The sequence below is a fragment of the Ictalurus furcatus genome, chromosome 14 (genome assembly GCF_023375685.1).
Source record: "Ictalurus furcatus strain D&B chromosome 14, Billie_1.0, whole genome shotgun sequence".
In the NCBI taxonomy this organism is placed as follows: Eukaryota; Metazoa; Chordata; class Actinopteri; order Siluriformes; family Ictaluridae; genus Ictalurus; species Ictalurus furcatus.
The window spans coordinates 9,727,499-9,745,708 of record NC_071268.1 but is presented as its reverse complement, the minus strand read 5'-3'; the positions used below and the strand labels follow the sequence as shown (position 1 = coordinate 9,745,708).

The 18,210-nt window shown below is 40.0% G+C and overlaps 2 protein-coding genes across 5 annotated transcripts; one reads left to right on the top strand and one right to left on the bottom strand.

Moving 5' to 3' along the window:
• The first annotated feature begins 556 nt into the window (after positions 1-556).
• On the top strand, positions 557-6,242 carry nudt22 (nudix (nucleoside diphosphate linked moiety X)-type motif 22). Its single transcript, XM_053641943.1, has 6 exons — positions 557-1,074; positions 1,171-1,804; positions 2,390-2,503; positions 4,829-4,926; positions 5,817-5,910; positions 5,996-6,242. Exons 1-6 carry the CDS (start codon positions 989-991, stop codon positions 6,098-6,100), a joined length of 1,131 nt encoding a protein of 376 aa, XP_053497918.1. The 5' UTR covers positions 557-988; the 3' UTR covers positions 6,101-6,242.
• Positions 6,243-6,312: 70 nt separating this feature from the next.
• On the bottom strand, positions 6,313-18,098 carry si:ch211-107m4.1 (heterogeneous nuclear ribonucleoprotein U-like protein 2). 4 transcript variants are annotated; one of them, XM_053641942.1, is made up of 14 exons: positions 17,348-18,098; positions 14,999-15,128; positions 14,812-14,888; positions 13,649-13,788; positions 12,765-12,867; positions 12,485-12,597; positions 11,810-12,076; positions 11,561-11,683; positions 10,465-10,572; positions 9,758-9,902; positions 7,758-7,940; positions 7,515-7,576; positions 7,338-7,427; positions 6,313-6,940 (listed from the first exon to the last, which is right to left on the bottom strand). In XM_053641942.1, exons 1-14 carry the CDS (start codon positions 17,859-17,861, stop codon positions 6,866-6,868), a joined length of 2,130 nt encoding a protein of 709 aa, XP_053497917.1. In that variant the 5' UTR covers positions 17,862-18,098; the 3' UTR covers positions 6,313-6,865. The 4 variants fall into 4 exon arrangements, 3 of the variants coding, with proteins under 3 accessions (XP_053497917.1, XP_053497916.1, XP_053497915.1); XM_053641941.1 differs by having other exon boundaries at positions 6,314-6,940; positions 9,758-9,926; positions 12,485-12,594; XM_053641940.1 differs by having other exon boundaries at positions 6,315-6,940; positions 9,758-9,926.
• Positions 18,099-18,210: the final 112 nt, after the last annotated feature.

Genomic DNA, 18,210 nt, shown 5'->3' with positions numbered 1-18,210 from the left:
TTAAACTTTCATTAAATTTTCGTTCACATTACTTCCTTATTATTATTATTATTATTATTATTATTATTATTATTATTATTATTGTTGTTGGATTTGTATCTGAAGTGTTTGTATTTGTAATTCTTTTGTGCACGAACAATTGAACAAAAAGCTAATTATATATAGGCATAATAAAATTGATAATAGTGGGTTGTGATTTCTAACAATGTAATTATAAACAAACAAACAAACAAACAAAAACACAACCCCCTGGCTATACTTCACAGTGTTGGAAATCACAGCCCACTATTAGTAATGTTATATCATTGTTATATTATTGAAACGAATTATTGAAATTAATATGTCAAATTTTCTGACCCCATGATGAAAACCACAGCTCTACATCTTTCAAATAAAATGTGAATTTGTCCTATATGACAGAAAACTTAGCATAACATTTTATGTCAATGACACATACTAAGTCAAATGTTAAAGTAATCCTATTGTTTTATTGATTGATTGCAGCACTCGTGGTTGTATTTTGAAGGAAAATAAAACACGTTATTTCCTGTTTTTCTGTTAGTGACGTAAAAAATTGTCGAATATTGTATTGTCAATTTCACATTTTATATATATAAAGAATGTGGATTGCACAGCAAAACGGCTATGGTTATATTTTAATTCGTCAAGGAAAAAGGCAAATATTAGCCGAAGCTTTACTTTGTTGTAGCCGAGCTTTTACCTGTCGAAACCGGAAGTGACTGAAATTCAAAAGTTTGGACGTCATCAGCAAGTTGGCAAGCTGGTTAGGTTTATAAACTTGTGAGATTAGTTCACAATCTCAGCTAATAGCCGTGGTTGTTTTGCTAGCTAAATAAAACAAGTCATGTGTCACTGTATAAACATTAAACGTGATTAGTAACGTTAACTAGCTTGCTAGCTGCATCCATGGTTCTGCTTTCTGAGAGTTTCCTTATTGAAGTAGCCTGAGAAGTTAAAACAGAGCAAAATGGACTCCGAGGTGTCTGTGATGCTTCACTGTGCTCCAGGTCAGGGCTTTGAAGAGCATCAAGTACAAGTAGAGATCTCCAGCAGGTACAGACATTACATCTCTGTTGAAAACTTAGTAAGCCATCATGGATATGGATATGAATATGTTCATTTTATCCTTCTTGTATAAAACCTGTGTAGGTTCAGCCGCAGAAGTGTTCCTGAGATCGAGAAACATATAGAAGCGGTGTGGAACGAGCGGGTGACCAAAGAACCGTGGCTTTTCAACGGGGCGAAATTCAGACTGCATTCAGCTCACCTCTCCACAACACATCCTCGGACCTCTACAAACTTCTGCACCATGGCAGGCGATACTGCCGCACAAACCATAAACTCGACCAAATCAGCTGAGGGTGACGAACAGCTTGGAAACTGTTCGGCTCTGAATCGTATTTCCTTGCACTGCGGTGAAGGAGAGCGTGCCTCTCTGACAATTAATGCAAGAAGCAAGAAGAGCAGTTGCTGTAGAGAAACCGTAGGAGAACCCCAGAAAGATGCAAGACCCTCGGAAGCGAATGGTGCGATCCTCCGATTGCAGCTGGGTTTGACGTGTTATAAAGACTTCTTAGGGACTAACTGGTCACAGGAGGCTGGGAACCTGCAGCAGCGTGGACGGCTGGAGGTGGGAGATCCTCAGGCTTTGTTGGCGCAGCCTCTCGGCGTTGGTGCTGTCCTGCTTACCTCAGATGGAAAGGTGGTGATGCTGAGAAGGAGTCAGAGAGTCGCAGAGGCAGCGGGGCTCTTAGACATACCCGGTGGGCATCCTGAGCCTAAGGTGATGTAAGGAATGTATTGAAGTTGTAGATTTACATGATGAAATTTTCACAGCATAACTCGTAGGTTCTGCTGCAAGTATTTTTAGTCATATTAACCCCTTTGTAACGATGATCAAAGGTTCAGTGCAGTAGAAATTAAGAAACAACGAGCCTATAAAGTATGTTTCATTATATGGACAACAAGAGCTTTCATGCTCTTATTCTTTCTCCTGTTCCATCCAGGTGCACTAATACAGCAAAGTGCACAGAGTAGAGGTGTAGGAGCCTCTTTTATTTTCTCTCTCTCAAAGATAACAAATCAGCTGCCAATATTACAAAGCGCTGATGCTGAAGACTCCTTCCAGAAAATTTGATCTTCTCAACAGTTCCACAATACATTAATGTATTAGAACAAGTGAATATAAACCTGCGATTTGTCTTGCAACCAGAACTTCCGTTAGAGCTGCTGTTATAGAAAATAAACCAACACCTTCAGACCAATCAGATTCAAGAGCTCTGAATCAACTGTATAATCGTCTTGGACACTTTAGCTAGAAACCCGAGAGTATGTAGCAGATGTGTCACGTGTTGGTTTATTTCCTCAGGCTGTGTGTCAGGGGGTGAGTGAGGAGGACATCAGCGTTGACCTCATGCAGGGCTGTGAGAGAGCTGTCGTGGCAGAGATCTTCTCCTCGGTGTGTGCTGAGGTCAGGGATGAGGTGAGTGCAAGTTATCCAACAGAATTTCAACAACTTGGTATTGGAGAATGATTTGGATGCCTGAGATAGGGTTTGGAGGTGTGTGCGCAGGGTTGAGGCACCCAGCCTGCTGCTGCAGTTAATCCTCTCTGTAACCACCCACATTCATTTCTAACAGGTTCTGTTTAGTAAACTATGAACAAATAAGACCATTAAAAATATATAGTGCAATAATTCCAATGGCCTTTTTACAGCTCACCAAAACAAGACAAAATGAAAGGAAAAATTTTATAAAATTCTAATAAATGTATAAAAATGCACTCATTTAATCCTGTGAGCTTCATATCTGACTGCCAACATCCAGCAGGATCCCAGTACTGATACACACATCTAACAGTGTTCTTGCCTTTTTCTTGTGGAAAGAAACGTTCCCAAATAGCCTTTTTGAACAACCCCAATTCTGAAAAAGTTGGGACAGTGTGGAAAATGCTAATAAAAACAAATATCTGTGATTTGTAAATGTACTTTGACTTGTATTTAAACAACTGCATAGTTTTTTTTTGAAGGTAAATGTTTATTTTGAAGTTGATGCATGCAACATGTTCCAAAAAAGTTGGGACAGGTGCAGTTTAGGACTAATAGTGATGGGACAAGTTGAAATTAGGAGGTGATGTGAAACAGGTGTGGCAATTGTATTGCATAGTATATAAGGAGCCTCCAGAAAGGCCTAGTCCTTCAAGAGTAAGGATGGGTCGAGGCTCGCCAATCTGCCAACAGATGAGTCAGTGAATAATCCAACACTTTAAGAATAACATTCCCCAAAGACAAATCGGTAGGATTTTGGGCATTTCACCTTCTACAGTGCACAATATAATTAAAGATTCAAGGAATCCGGTCAAATCTCGGTGCGTAAAGGGTAAGGCTGAAAACCACTTCTGAATGCATGTAATCTCCGATCCCTCAGATGTCACTGTCTAAAAACCGCCATGAGTCTGTAATGGATATCCTGACATGGGCTCGGGAATACTTTGGTAAACCTTTGTCAGTCAACACCATTCGCCGCTGCATCCACAGATGCAAGTTAAGGCTTTACTATGCAAAGCAGAAGCCATACATCAACACTGTCCAGAAGCACTGCCGACTTCTCTGGACTCATTCTCATCTGAGATGGACAGTAGCACAGAGGAATCGTGTATTGTGGTCCGACGAGTCAACGTTTCAAATAGTTTTTGGACAAAACAGCCGTCGTGTTCTCTGGGCCAGAGAGGAAAGGACCAACCAAGCTGTTATCAGCGTCAGGTCCAAAAGGCAGCGTCTGTCATGGTATGGGGGTGTGTCAGTGCCCATGGTATGGGTAACTGGTAACATATGTAAGTGCACCATTAATGCAGAAAGATACGTACACGTTTTAGAACAACATATGCTGCCATCCAGAGCAGGACATCGCCAAACCATATTCTGCCTGGATTACAAGTGCATGGCTGTGTAAGCAGAGAGTGCGGGTGCTAGCATGGCCTGCCTGCAGTCCTGATCTGTCTCCCATTGAGAATGCGTGGTGCATTATGAAGCGCATAATAAGGCAACGAAGGCAGCACAGTTGCACAGCTGAAGAAATGCATAATGGATGAATGGGGGAAAATTCTACTTGCTAAACTTAACCAACTGGTGTCTTCAGCACCCAAATGCTTAATAAGTGTTATTAGAAGAAAATGTGATGTTATACAGTGGTAAACAGTCGACTGTCCCAATTTTTTTTGGAGTGTGTTGCAGTCATCAGATTTGAAATGAGTGTATATTTTAAAAAATAAATTAATTTCACAAAGTAAAACCTCAAATAATGTGTTTTCAATAGAGTACAGGATGAACTGAATTTAAGTGACTTTATTTATTTATTTATTTATTTATTTATTTATTTATTTTGCATTTTCCATACTGTCCCAACGTTCTCAGAATCGGGGTACTTCCCTGACTTTCTATGTACAGATTCTTATGAAATGAAAAGGGAATAGTCTGTAACTGAAGAAAACAAGAGAAAGTCTAAAGACCACAGATCTAGAAGCCTAGATTTGAGTCTCTCTCTCCCTTTTTGTTTTAATTTTTGTTTTAAAATCAAATAATTGTACACACAATTAAAACAGAAAAAAAAGAATATCCATATTTTGTGAAAACATTCTCAGTATTCGTACTTATTGAGATCTGGAAAGAAACCTTAAATAAGCTCATGCCAGCATCTGTGTGGTGAATTTGCTTTACTCCTCTATCTCAGGCAATTATGCCTTTTTGACCTGTATTATTTCATTAAGGAAGGGATCGAAAAGATTCGTAACGTACGTCACATTTCTACAGGTAAATGTTCCCCTGGGTTTTCTCAGCGCACCTGTTCTGATGGGAATAGCACTGAATCACACCAGCGCAGGACGACCCAGTGCAGAGTTTTTTATCAGGTACTGTACGGATCATCTAAGAAACAGTACGGAATTCAGATCAGCACAATTTTCCATTTGTACTCCATCAGCTAGGACATGTTTGGTTAGAGCTATGAAGCTAAAGTAGCTAACAAACAACAACAAAAAAAAATCACGTCCAGTAGCATCTTGGATAACGTCACACGAACTTGCCAATGAGGTTTACAAGTCATTTACAGTATGCATTAGTATAATCAATAAACATGAATAAAACTAGATAATTATGGGGCGGGTATTTTGTGGTTTGTTACCCGTTTGAAGGTGAAATTGTACGGGACATTTTTAATCAGCAGTTCACTTTAACTGTAATGTTTTTCAGACTCCATCTGTTATTTTACAAGATTGTGTATTTTACGTAACGCCCTGTAGCTTAATGACGTCACTTGAAACAAGTTGATGAATTTCTTGTATTGTCAGTCCGTACAGGATTTCTCAAATATTTGATTTTGCTGCATCATTTTTATTTATTTATTTTCCTTCAAAATTTGCGATGCGGGGATTTTTGCGTGTTTTTTTTTTGGGGGGCAGAAAACTACTTGAATTATAATGTCTTTCGCCGTGATGTTTGTTGGTAAAGGAGGCATTTTAGCTGTACTCATGTTCAACACACGTGAATCGAAGACGACTTTGGCTGACTGCGTGTTGTGACGACGTCTCGGCCCAAATCTCTGGTAATTTAGAAAAATTTGCAAGCCCTTCTGAATATTCCGGTGTTTGCTCGATTTTGTGTTCATTTCCGCAATCGTGAACTCCTGAAGGGACTGATATTGTCATAGCTCCAGTACTGAATCGACACCAAACACTGTGTAACCGATCGCTTACATTTGTATAAGTAATATTGAATCGGTTTTGCGTTTGTTTGCGGACAGGTGTTCTTTGACGATGGAGGGCGTGAAGGATTTTTACTGGCGCGGAGGCCCTGAAGCTCACGAGTCTACAGATATAGTGTTTCTGAGTAAATTGGTAAGGCGATTCAGTAATAATCTAACTCCATTAAATAAGTGTTAAATGATACACACTCATGCCGAAATCATTATGCTGATTAAAGGAGATGCTGCAGTTGGATGTGAAGTCGCCCTTGTGGTCAGAACTGTGTCCGTCGGCCAAAGGAGCAGTGCTGCTGTACCAACTAGTGAGACCTGATCAGTCTTAAAGACAGCACCACACATGTCGGTTTGTAATGTTTATAAAAGTCTTTCCAGGTCTCTAATAATTTCAAAGATATCTTAGAAAACATTGCCATACTATGGAACTGGAAAGTTTTTGTTTGTTTGTTTGTTTCAGGCTCCTGTTGACATTTTTTGGAAAGTGAAGGTTTTGATATGTTTATAGCAGTTGTTATTCGCCTCGCAGGCGGTAAGGGCTCTAAAATCTATTTTTAAAAGGTCTGAGAGTTGTATAATGTATATATTTTTTTTATATTTTGTATTTTCAGAGCTTAATATATTTCACTTAAAATAGATTCACAACCCTTTTTAAGATATGAAATGTGAGCATTTTTAATGACAATTTCACACAGAAATCAATACAACACATTTTGTGTGAACGAGACAAATATGTTCAAGCGTATTTACATATTCAGGACAAGTTAACTGTGTTCAGCATTCAGACAATATAACGAAAGTTCAGCATTTTGATTCAAAAGGAAATGCATTTCAGAATACTGTAATCAAATCTGAATAAAATCAGAATCTGATACAGAAGTTGGTAAGAAATATTTTTTTTTTGTTTACAAAATGCAAATAAAACAAATGATTGTATAATTTAAAAACACTTGCTGTACTGTTTAAAACGACAGCATTAGAGCCGTAATGCTTCTTCCCTTCTCTGTGGAATAAAAGTTCTAAAGCAATTGTTCAAAATAAAATCCAATGCCATCTGAAATAAAAAATACTGTTTATTGTGTTGCTGTTATGATTTACCAAAAAGCTTGGTTGCCAAAATAATAGCTCTGGTTTCCATAGTAACTCTGATTTTGGTTACCCAGGTTCCACTGCAAGAGAAAGAAAAAAGGAACAATGTTTTTTTTTTTCTGAATTACAAAGAAAGAAAGTGAGACAGACAAAACTGTGTGTGTCTTCACTACTAGGCTAACATACATTAAATACCAAAATACACGCTTAAATGCTGGGACAATTACATTTTACATAAACTGTCTGCCCCAGATAGCGCACACGTGTCTGGCCAACATGATTTTTGATCACTGTATTATGCAGGACCTTAATATTCAGCTTTAGACAAGGTGAAATGTTTACTCGGCTAAACGCAGACCAAGTAGGTAACGTTATTAAAGTAATTAGTGTGCTTAAGTCTTTCCAATTAGCAACAGAACTCCAATGCAACACTGAAGTGACGTAAACAGTATGAATGTGAACAATGCAGTTATTCACCTGTTCGGTGCAGGGCTGATAGTAATCTCTGTACCGCTGTGGATCACTGTTACAGCCATAAGGCTGAGAAAAAGCAGAAAAGTTCCATCCCTGAAGATGAGGAAATTCAGTTTTACTGCGTGTAGGGCATTCACAAGACATCAGTTTAATGCAAAATAATGTGGAGAATAAACTCACGTTTTGTTTATGGCATCCCCACTGTGCCTGATGCGCATACTGACTGCGGCTTTGGCTCGATCCTGGCAGATGAAAAAGCAGCATTCAACACAACGTTGTAAGTATAAGGATCTAATTATGGGAAAGCAAATGTTAATTTTTTGACCATCTGTGTTATTATTATGTAACTACAGCAACAATACTAGGTTCCACCCTCTTCATTATGATTATCATCCACTCTTGCACTTGTGCCGTTTTCCTCACCATGTGCATCAATGGGACGTTTATGGGGGCGTTTTTTTTGCCTCTTGCGTTTGACAGGTGTAGGTAAGAGACGTGTGGCCTCCTCTTTATAGCTTGTGAGGAGCTTCTGCGCTTCTTCACGGCAGAGCTCGACAAACAGGATGTCTTCCAGGAGGTTGCCCTTCTCTGGGAGGGTGAAACTCGCTGCAGGACCATAAACAGATGAGAACAAAAATTTTGTAAAAAAAGATGAATTTTACATATACCCATCAGCCATAACATTAGATCTACTGACAGTGAATAAGCAAATAACATTTATTATCTTGTTACAATGGCACCTGTTAAAGAGTGGGATACATTAGGCAGCAAGTGAACAGCTAGTTCTCAAAGTTGAGGTGTTGGAAGCAGGAAAAATGGGCAAAGTGAGGATCTGAACGACTTTGACAAGGGCCAAATTATGATAGTTAGATGATTGGGTTAAAACAGCAGGTCTAGTGGGGTGTTCCCGGTATGTAGTGGTTAGTACCTACCAAAAGGGGTCCAAGGAAGGACTATTGTTGAAATGGTAACAGGGTCATGGATGCCCAAAGCTCACTGATGTTTGTGGGGAGTGAAGGCTAGCGTGTCTGGTCTGATCCCACAGAAAAGCTACTGTAGCACAAATTGCTGAAGAGGTTAATGCTGGCTATGATAGAAAGATGGCAGAACACACAGTGCATCACAGCTTGCTGTGTATGCAGACCACTCAGAGCACCCATGCTGACTCCTGTCCACTGTCGAAAACACCTACAATGGGCACGTGAGCATCAGAATTGGACCATGGAGCAATGGAAAAAGGTGGCCTGGTCTGATGAATAACGTTTTCTTTTACATCATGTGGACGGCCGGGTGCGTGTGTCACTTACCTGGGGAAGAGATAGCACCAGGATACACTATGGAAAGAAGGCAAGCCGGCAGAGACAGTGTTATGCTCTAGGCAATGTTCTGCTGGGAAACTTTGGGTCCTGGCATTCATGTGGATGTTACTTTGACACGTAACACCTACCTGAGCATTGCTGCAGACCAAGGACACTAATTCATAGCAACGGTATTCCCTAATGGCAATGGCCTCTTTCAGCAGGATAATGCGCCCAGACATACTGCAAAAATCGTTGAGGAGCGTGACAAAGGTGTTGACTCGCCCTCCAAATTCCAAGATCTCAATCAGATCGAGCGTCTGTGGGATGTGCTGTACAAACAACATCGATCCATGGAGGCCCCACCTCGCAACTTACAGGACTTGTCAAGTCCATGCCTTGACGGGTAAGAGCTGTTTTGGCAGCATGGGGGGGGTTTAATGTTATGGCTGATAAGTATACTTCTGTGACATAAAGCTGAAAATGGGAAAACAGCAGATTTGTAGTTGCTAGGTGTGTAAGCAATGTAAAATTGAGCTACAAAAAGAATGAGAGTAAATACAAAATTTCTTCTTACAATTTTCAGTGACTTGGAGATGATACACATTACATTACTGTTATCTTCATATATCGCTGCTATTACTACAATTCATATAATTGTACAGTTTTACAATGTACTTTTTTTTCTATTTATATATTATATTATTTATCTGTTATTTTCTTGTATTTTTACTGTTTCCTTTCTATTTTATTCTTATTTATTCTTATTTGACTGCTTTGCTGCAAGAATTTCACGCGCCTTTTATAGATTTTAGCCCGGTGTAAACCTTGATGTGACAATGAATCTAAACAACTCTAAAAATAAATCTATTCCATATGTTTGTTCTGTCTGTAGTAACATAACATCATAGGCTTGTTACTATATGAATGAATTAAATGCTACATCTTAAGTAATACTCAAACCCAGAAATCAGTAGCTTGGAACAGACCAGTATTCCCCTACTTGTGATTGAGGTAAATCAGGCATGTTAAAGCACAGCATTCACAGAAAGTAATAAATAAGGGCATGGCCTTGAGGGTTAGACTGAAATAAAATGAAATGGTAAAGGGTAGGTATGATCTGACCTTTGCTTTTTAGCAGTGTTATTTCTGGCAGCACTGAACCCTCGCTCTGCTCTTTCTGCTGCAGACGTCTCTTCCATTCCTCATCCGAGGGGACGAACACCACCGCCTTTCTCTGATAACCGGAAAACCTCAGCAGCTTGTGAATCTGAGCAGACGGGTAAATGTTTGCCTAGGTAATGAGGAAATAAAACAGAAGGGCAGGATTGCATACATCAGGGATCGTACCGATGCTTCATAATGAAATTCCAGGCCTTTCATGGACTTTTCAAGCACTATTTTTTTGTTTCAAGGAGTATACAGGAGATGTTCAAACATATTCTTCATTTCTTCTTTTAAAACACTGTGCTATCATCCATCTCAGATGAGAGCGAGTCCAGAGAAGTCAGTGGCGCTTCTGGACAGTGTTGATGTATGGCTTCTGCTTTGCATAGTAAAGCCTTAACTTGCATCTGTGAATGCAGCGGCGAATGGTGTTGACTGCCAATGGTTTACCAAAGTATTCCTGAGCCCATGTCAGGATATCCATTACAGACTCATGACAGTTTTTAAGACAGTGATGTCTGAGGGATCAGAGATCACACGCATTCAGAAGTGGTTTTCGGCCTTGCTCTTTACGCACCCAGATTTGACCGGATTCCTTAAGTCTTTTAATTATATTGTGCACTGTAGAAGGTGAAATGCCCAAAATCACACACACACAAACACACCTGATCTAGGATGAAGTTTCTCCTTTTGGTTGCTGCTATTCTGATGAGGTGTGTGAGACACTGTGTGGCTTGTCGCAGCAACAGGTTCTTGTGTTCTGGGCTCGGCAGCTAAACACAGAAAACACCAACAGGTATTCATATTCAGAATTTTCTTTGTAGAGATTACGAGCATCAACACACCTCAGTTCTTGCTGATAACAATCCTGTGATATTAGTAAAAACAATCAGAATTCATTATTAAATTAAGGTACAAAGTGTTTCCATAAAGCATCTGATGACTGGAATGAGTCCAGCGATGTTTATTTCTAATCTTCAACTGTCCAGTTTTGGCGAGTCTGTGCCCTCTGCAGGCTCAGATTCCTGGTCTTGGCTGACCGGAATGGAACCTGATGTGGTCTTCTGCTGTTGTGGAACATCCGCCTCAACGATCAGCATGTTGTGAGTTCTGAGATGCTTTTCTGCGCACTACGGTTGTAAAGAGTGATTATTTGAGGTAACATAACCTTCCTGTCAGCTATGAACCAGCCTGGTCATTCTCCTCTGACCTCTCTCATCAACAAGGCATTTCAATCTGCAGAACTGCTGCTCGCTAGATGTTTTTTCATATGATTCTGTGTGTGAAAATCCTCGAAATACTCGAACTAGCCTTTTCGGTGCTAACACACATCCTATGTGCAAAGTCACTGAGATCACAGATTCTGATGTTTGATATGAACATTAACTGAAGCCTCTTGACCTCTCGACCTGTATCTGCATGATTTTATGCATTGCGCTGCTGCCACATGATTGGCCGATTGGATAATTGCATATATAAGCAGGAGTAAATGTATTCAAATTAAAGTGGCCATTGAGTGTATTTAATAAACTAATTATTGGGATAAGATTCAGGTAACTATTGGATTTCTTAAAAAAAAAAAAAAAATCAGATAATGATGCCAATCCAATATACCACTTAAATAATCGGGTAACTGTGTAAATCTGATCAAGATAGCATAACTGTTGTACCTGTAAACACTCATTGTTATCTCAATAGACAATACTGTGTAATTGCAATCCTTTAGTATTGTAGGTTTGTTTTTTTCTGTTTTGTGCTCACCCTCATCCAGTGAAGGATATAGTTTATGCTTAGCACGTTGTAACGCTTCTCTGGGTTCTTGGCCATGTGGCTCTCAGCCCAGTGGCTCTTTCCAGAACCTGGCATGCCAACCAACATCAGCACCTGAAGAAGAGATGGAGTGGAAATGGAAAAGTCATAAATCATCTGAAAAACACCACTGGTCCACTTGTTTAAGGGGTTTCAGTGTGACAGCTAAAACCAATTTAAATAAGATCACAGGAAACATACCTCGCAGTCCTTCTTGTGTGACGGAGGAAGCAGAGCTCGAGTCCAATGTGCAGATGGAAGCATTGGTAAAGGGCAGTAGCCAGGAGGACCAGGATACCAGGCCACACCCTGAGGGTCCAGGTTCAGGGAAACGGAGCAGTTTTTGCACAGGACGTGTGGGTAGAGCGCACGACCTGCCAGGGTGGAGCCAGCGAGTCGAAAGGCCACCCCAAGAAAGCTGCCGTTTTTTGAAAACGATAGTTCTGTCTCTCCTTCATCGCTGATGAACTGGAGAGAGAAAGACCACATTTGAATCAGTAATTGATCTTTGACCACTTACGACTGAATTCACATACACAGCCTAAAATATTATTACTGAAAATTTTATTCCAAATAGTCTAGGTAGCAAATAATTTTTTAAATGCGTGTTAATATCATTTGAAGTATACTGTGGTGCTTGAAAGTTTGTGAACCCTTTAAAATTTTCTATATATCTGAATAAATATGACCATTTTAAAGAATAAATATAGATTTTAAAGAAGAGATGTCAAAGTATGCTTATAGGTATGGGGGAAAAAAAACCCGATTCTTGGTTGCTTGCCAGGATTGTACTGATGGAATTTCTCAGTCTGCTGCACACATTTTATTTCCACATGCGATCTAGTTCTCGGTGCTGCATTGCTCTTTACACCATACCGCATAGCAGCCGATGACATCACCCTCTGAAAATGGCTCGCCAAATTCTTCCATCTTTCCCCCTGTCACTGCTTTGCCTGCTCCATCAAATCCAAATGAGAGCTCCTTCTCTCCTGAGACACACAAATACAACTAGAAGAATGACAGAAATAAACATTTCTGAATACAAACTTTAGGCATCATTTGCCAAGTGCCACCTTACAGTAAACAAAGAAGTCTCATTACACAAAATTGCACAAAAGAGAAAGTATTGTTTGTTTGTTTGTTTTTCTTCTTTTACCTAGCTGAAAGCTGGAGCCATCCACAGACCAGCCCACTCTGAGAACACTCTGAGGCTCAGGGCTGAGACTCGTCTCTGTAGCTGCTGACAATCTCTTCACATACTGCAGAGTAAAAGACAACATCAACACCAATCATGGCAAAGCTCAATATCGTTACTTTCTCCTATTTGTTGAGCGATCTGGAATTACAACATTTTCTAAATACACAATATGCATCATCATATCCAGATCCAGATATATATAGAAAATGTAACCTTTTTTTAATTTGATGGTGCATCTATGAAAATGAGATATTTAACTTGGGTGGGGAAAAAACCAGGGTACAAAAATACATTTTAACATCCAATCAGTTATCGGTTACTGTCAGGTTAGAGTTACAAAAGTACACATAATGTCTAAATTATAATCATAACGAGAATTTTTCACAATATTTATCAACTAATACTTAACAATAACTACGTTTACATGCATCAAATTCCATTTAAAGTTGCAGCAATATTCTGTACACCATGTTTATATGTGTATAGGCATCGGAATATTCCTCTATACATGGTTGCTGTAGTATGCCTGAGTAGCCATTCCTAAATACTGAGCCTACAGCTAAGGATCTGTTAGCACCCACAATTCCTTGCGGACTGAGCAGGCGCACATATCGCCTTTCAGTGGATTTTCTGAATAAATTGTTTACATGCAATAAATATCTGATTAAAACAGGCATATACCAGGAGTGGGAATCACAATATTGTCTTAATCTGAGTCGGGCAATTGGATTGTGGCGTTTACGTGACTCAGTAGTCATTATTGATGTGTGTATGATGTATACGATTAAATAAATAACTGGGATTCTAGGTCGTTTTACTTTGTCAAGTCCTAAAATTCCCACCTTGACTTCGAATCCCACTTTTCCATGAGTAAAGCCGTGGGTCAGTCTACACCCTGAATGCAGCAGAGGGAACGTCTCCCAGAGTAAAGGCTGACCGCTGCTCCCGTCCACACCCACTACAAAATGCAGGTCACTGTTGTCTGTAAAGCATTACCATTTATGAGGAATTGAAGATGAGCAAAGTATGTAGATGACACCTAAGAACATAGAGACAATCAAATTTTGAGAGCCCTCTGATGATGACCTTCACCATGCCATGTGATTGCAGACAAGAGGTGTCTTGATCAAACCGATCGGCGGCCGACTTGTAGCAGTGCATGCCGGTTAGAATTTTTTGTCCGACTTGAGGTGGCACCGATGCCACATCACGTCACTGTGGCGTATGTCATAAAAGTACTACGTTAGCGATACGACAGCAGCCAGCTCCGTCGGCCAGCGCAGCTTCTCCAGAGGACGGCTGCACGAGCTCTGATGACACAGCTTTTTCACGATTGGCCAAACTCACTGAGGACAACAATGACGTGCTTTTCATGTATATTCTGACATATACATGTATATTTTTCATATATCAGTTCCTCAAAGGCTCACAAATCCCGTAATGTCATATTGTGTCATGTTTATCAACATAAAACTAATTATGTATTATGTATATATTATATATATTATATATAGACCTCACTTCATTGGTTTTCAAATAATGTTGAAATTTCATGCAGGCACTGTATTAACCTATTCAGTGAAAAAAAGTGTTTCTAGGTGCTACATGTAAAATTCAGACGTCTGTTTATCTGAGAAATATTACATCTAATCCACTCCGTCTGCGATAAAGCAAGCAAACACAGCACGAGCGTCACAACGGGAAGCCAAAAGTGTCCGACCTGACGGCTCAGTTTTCAACTCCTCCCCCCACTGCACGTGGAAAATCTCGCCGATCGGGTTCCATCCGGCCGCAGCCGAAGTCGAACACACCGAATGAAGTGCAAACAGCACTTAATTGTCATGTCATGTGACACTGCATTTTTATAATGTCAAAGTTAAAGCCCCTTTTTTCAAGTTATATAGGAAAATAGTAGTTTTGCATTACTGCCTAACAGAAAATCGGAGATAAATAAATCAATGCCATATGGAAACACCATGCAATAAAGGGTTAAACTGAACCTCACAGGGATCTAGCCGAACCGTGTCATCATCGATGTCCATCTCATCCTCACTCGCAGGACCAGGCTCTGGTGTTTTGGCTCTGATGGAGAAAATAGTACAGTGGTAAAAAAAAAAGAATGACTCGGTGTTATGAATTATAACACATATTACACAAATAAAGATTTCTCTGAAGATCTCTGTTGTTATAACCTCATATATTGAATCTCCTCTTTAAACTCGTAATAATCCCGGTTCCTCTCTTCGTGAGGACTGCTGACATCCCGAGACTCATCCTGCTTTTCCGTTCCAGGCTCCGCTATGACAGGTGCCATGTGGGGTACTGTGGGAAGTGGACGGGACACAACGTCTTTACCATCAGAGTCTCACATTATTTGGTTTTTCATTTTAGCAGTTCCATCCAACATCTAGGTCACTCTGTAGGAGCAATATTACTGATCAATGTTATGCACAACATGTCTGTGCCCCTCTACCCTGTCCTTCAAAAATGAAATGGACCACCATTTAGCCGATATTAATTGGATTTTAATTGGATTATTATTGGAATAGCACTGAAACTGACATGGTAGTGTGTGCTTTAGGTGGAGCAGCACTGCACCGCATACTTATAATCCTCACTTTAATCACACACACCTTCCTTTTAGGTCCACCTTGTAGGTGCAGATTGCTCACTTTGACCATGCACAATTAAAATTGTCCTCAAACCATTCCACCATCATTGCCAGTTTCTGGCCTCAGGACTGCTGTTGACTGGATTGTTTGGATGTCGGACTATTTCTCATCAAAGCCACTGCACTAAAGCCGCTTTAGTGGGACTCGCCTGAAAGCCGTTCGTAGGAGGACGGCATAGGATGACCCAAAACTGTACCAAGACAGCTACCTAGGGTAGGGCAATGGTGAAACTTGAAATGAAACCCAGACAGAAAAATATCCTTATTACCTCACGCTCAAATTTGAAGCATGTTTATGTGAAAGCTGCTTTATAGGCAAGCCCGGATCACTCTTATTGATAAGCAAAACATAGTATTTTTTTTAAATTGTTAAGTCTCACTGTAATTATAAGTATCCCTGTAAATATTACAGGGATCATCTCATACAGTTTGACAAGTAATATTTAATCGTATAAATGTTATACGATTAAACACTTGGATCAGCACATGACACACTGCAATCAGACCATGGTCTGGTAAAAGTGTTTCTCATTCACGCAAGGTGCTAGCTTGCCATCGGGAGCAACTTAGGGTTCAGTGTCTTGCACATGGACACTTGCGTAGTCACTTGTGGACGCATGTGGAGTCACATGGGCCAGGAATCGAACCACCAACCCTACGATTAGTGGACAACCCGCAAGGGCGTAACCATGGTATGGACAAAGGGGGGGTCCAACGAACTCGGCGGGAGGATATGCAAGTGAATGTACCGTTAATGATCAAAAACTGGAACTAACGTTAGCCTAGCCCAGTGGCTTCCAACGTGGGGGCCGCCAGGGGGCGCCTCAACAATTTGGTGTGAAAAATAAATAAATACATGATTTTCTCTTTCTCACTCTCAGACAACCACACACACACACACATACAATCAATTCCTAATCTAATGTAATGTAAAGATGCAAGATGTAATTATTAATTTAAAAAAAAGGGGGATATATTCAGAAGTCTGTATTTTTAATGTGTTTTAAAGACATCTTGCAAAAGGGGGGGCCTCGGTCAAATGTTAATGCCATTTGGGGGGCCTTGCCCTGGAAAAGTTTGGGAACCACTGGCCTAGCCTACTTCGTGGGTGTGCAAATATCAAAAGTTAATTGACGTTCTTAAGAACAAACCAAGTCATGGTATGATCCCTTCTATACTAAGCTAAGGTTACCTACTATGTAGGTATCTAGTTACTTACTGTCTGAAAAAAGCTTGTATGTTCTGCTGTACTTTTCTACGCTTGGCTGCTGTCTCCATTTCTTACAGACTGACCTGCTAAAATATATCAATGAACTTGCGTTGAGTATAGGCGCAACCAAGCGTACAATTGGAGGCGGGGCACACACCTATTTTCCTTAACAAACGAAAATATATTAAAAAGGAATAGACATAAATAAATAGAACAGATGAAGCAAAGACAGATCCGTTGGCAGGGTTCATTAAATGGGGACATATAGAAAATATTTTGTACTGTATATTACTTATATATTGCTTGTACAAACAAGCAGAAAAACCAATAGATACGATCACAGAAATCCTAACAGTTTCCACTAAAAATACCAGTACATTAATGGTATCCACCAGACATAACATGCCACCAATAGAAAGCAACAGATTAACAATAGAGACCCACAGGGACCATTACAATTTCCATTATAACCATTACAAATTCTACAATGGTTTCTGGGTTGTTGTTGTTGCAGGATAGGTAAATAAACAGATGAGCTATGGTCAGAAATTCTATACTATATATATATATATATATATATATATATATATATATATATATATATATATATATATATGTTAAATGATAGTGTGCATTAAGTATGATGTAGAATTGACTTACACTGATGGCTGGTGTGTTGTGGTAGTGATGTAGACTGGACTTCCTCCTGATGGACATCAGAGCTGGCACTGCTACTGAGGACACACTGGCTTTTCATCTGCTCTGCTTCTCTCCTGTAAGAACAAGAGCAGACTGACTGGGAGATCCTGATTTCTGGCTCATTCTCTGTCTGTGTGCTCTGATCGACACAAGGCCGCCGTTTTGTCCAGATTTCCTCTAGACTTGACTGATTCTGGTCCAGAGTTTGCTGCTTGTCTCCTAAAGCTGTCTCATCTGCAACGCCTGTCGATGTGCTCTCAGTCTGACATGTTCGTTTAGGGGTTTCCTCTGCAGTTTGGACATGTTCCATGTCGAAAGGGTTTAAATCGACACTTTTGTCAGGTTCTGTAGTCTGGATAGCTGACATAAGACGATCCACAAGCTCGGCCTTCAGTCCTTTAGGGTCGAGACCCCGATCCCGCAGCTCGGCCCGCAGCTCGGCCACTTTCAGCTTCCTCACGTCCTCCAACAACATCGCGATTAGAAAGAATGAACTGGTGTTTTAAAATAAACTACTCAAAACTCAGACCCTAACTTCTATAAACGTGTTTAGAGCTGCTTAGTTGACAAAAATAAATAAAAAATAAACACACAAAAAAAATACAACACGCAGCAGCTGGCTGCTCCGGAAAATTCAAGAAAACATCCTGATTGCTTATTGGTCAATCGCCTATATGTCCCGCCCACTTAGAGCATTCTGATGACTCCTGGCCCGCCCCTCCTCTTTCACTAATATGTCCTGTGCATTTAATTAATTATTTTTTTAAACAAAAGAAAATGTAGAAACTTTTATAAAACGTATGTAAAGCTATTTAATTCTTATT

Bases quoted from the DNA above. Each gene is read 5' to 3' on its own strand.
- nudt22 (XM_053641943.1), top strand. From the start codon at position 989: ATGGACTCCGAGGTGTCTGTGATGCTTCACTGTGCTCCAGGTCAGGGC. The intron at 1,075-1,170 runs GTACAGACATTA...AAACCTGTGTAG, and splicing joins CAAGTAGAGATCTCCAGCAG to GTTCAGCCGCAGAAGTGTTC. The intron at 2,504-4,828 runs GTGAGTGCAAGT...ACATTTCTACAG, and splicing joins GTGCTGAGGTCAGGGATGAG to GTAAATGTTCCCCTGGGTTT.
- si:ch211-107m4.1 (XM_053641940.1), bottom strand. From the start codon at position 17,861: ATGTTGTTGGAGGACGTGAGGAAGCTGAAAGTGGCCGAGCTGCGGGCC. The intron at 7,941-9,757 runs GTCAGATCATAC...ATGGTCCTGCAG, and splicing joins AACACTGCTAAAAAGCAAAG to CGAGTTTCACCCTCCCAGAG. The intron at 6,941-7,337 runs GTGAATAACTGC...TTTCTCTTGCAG, and splicing joins ATCAGCCCTGCACCGAACAG to TGGAACCTGGGTAACCAAAA.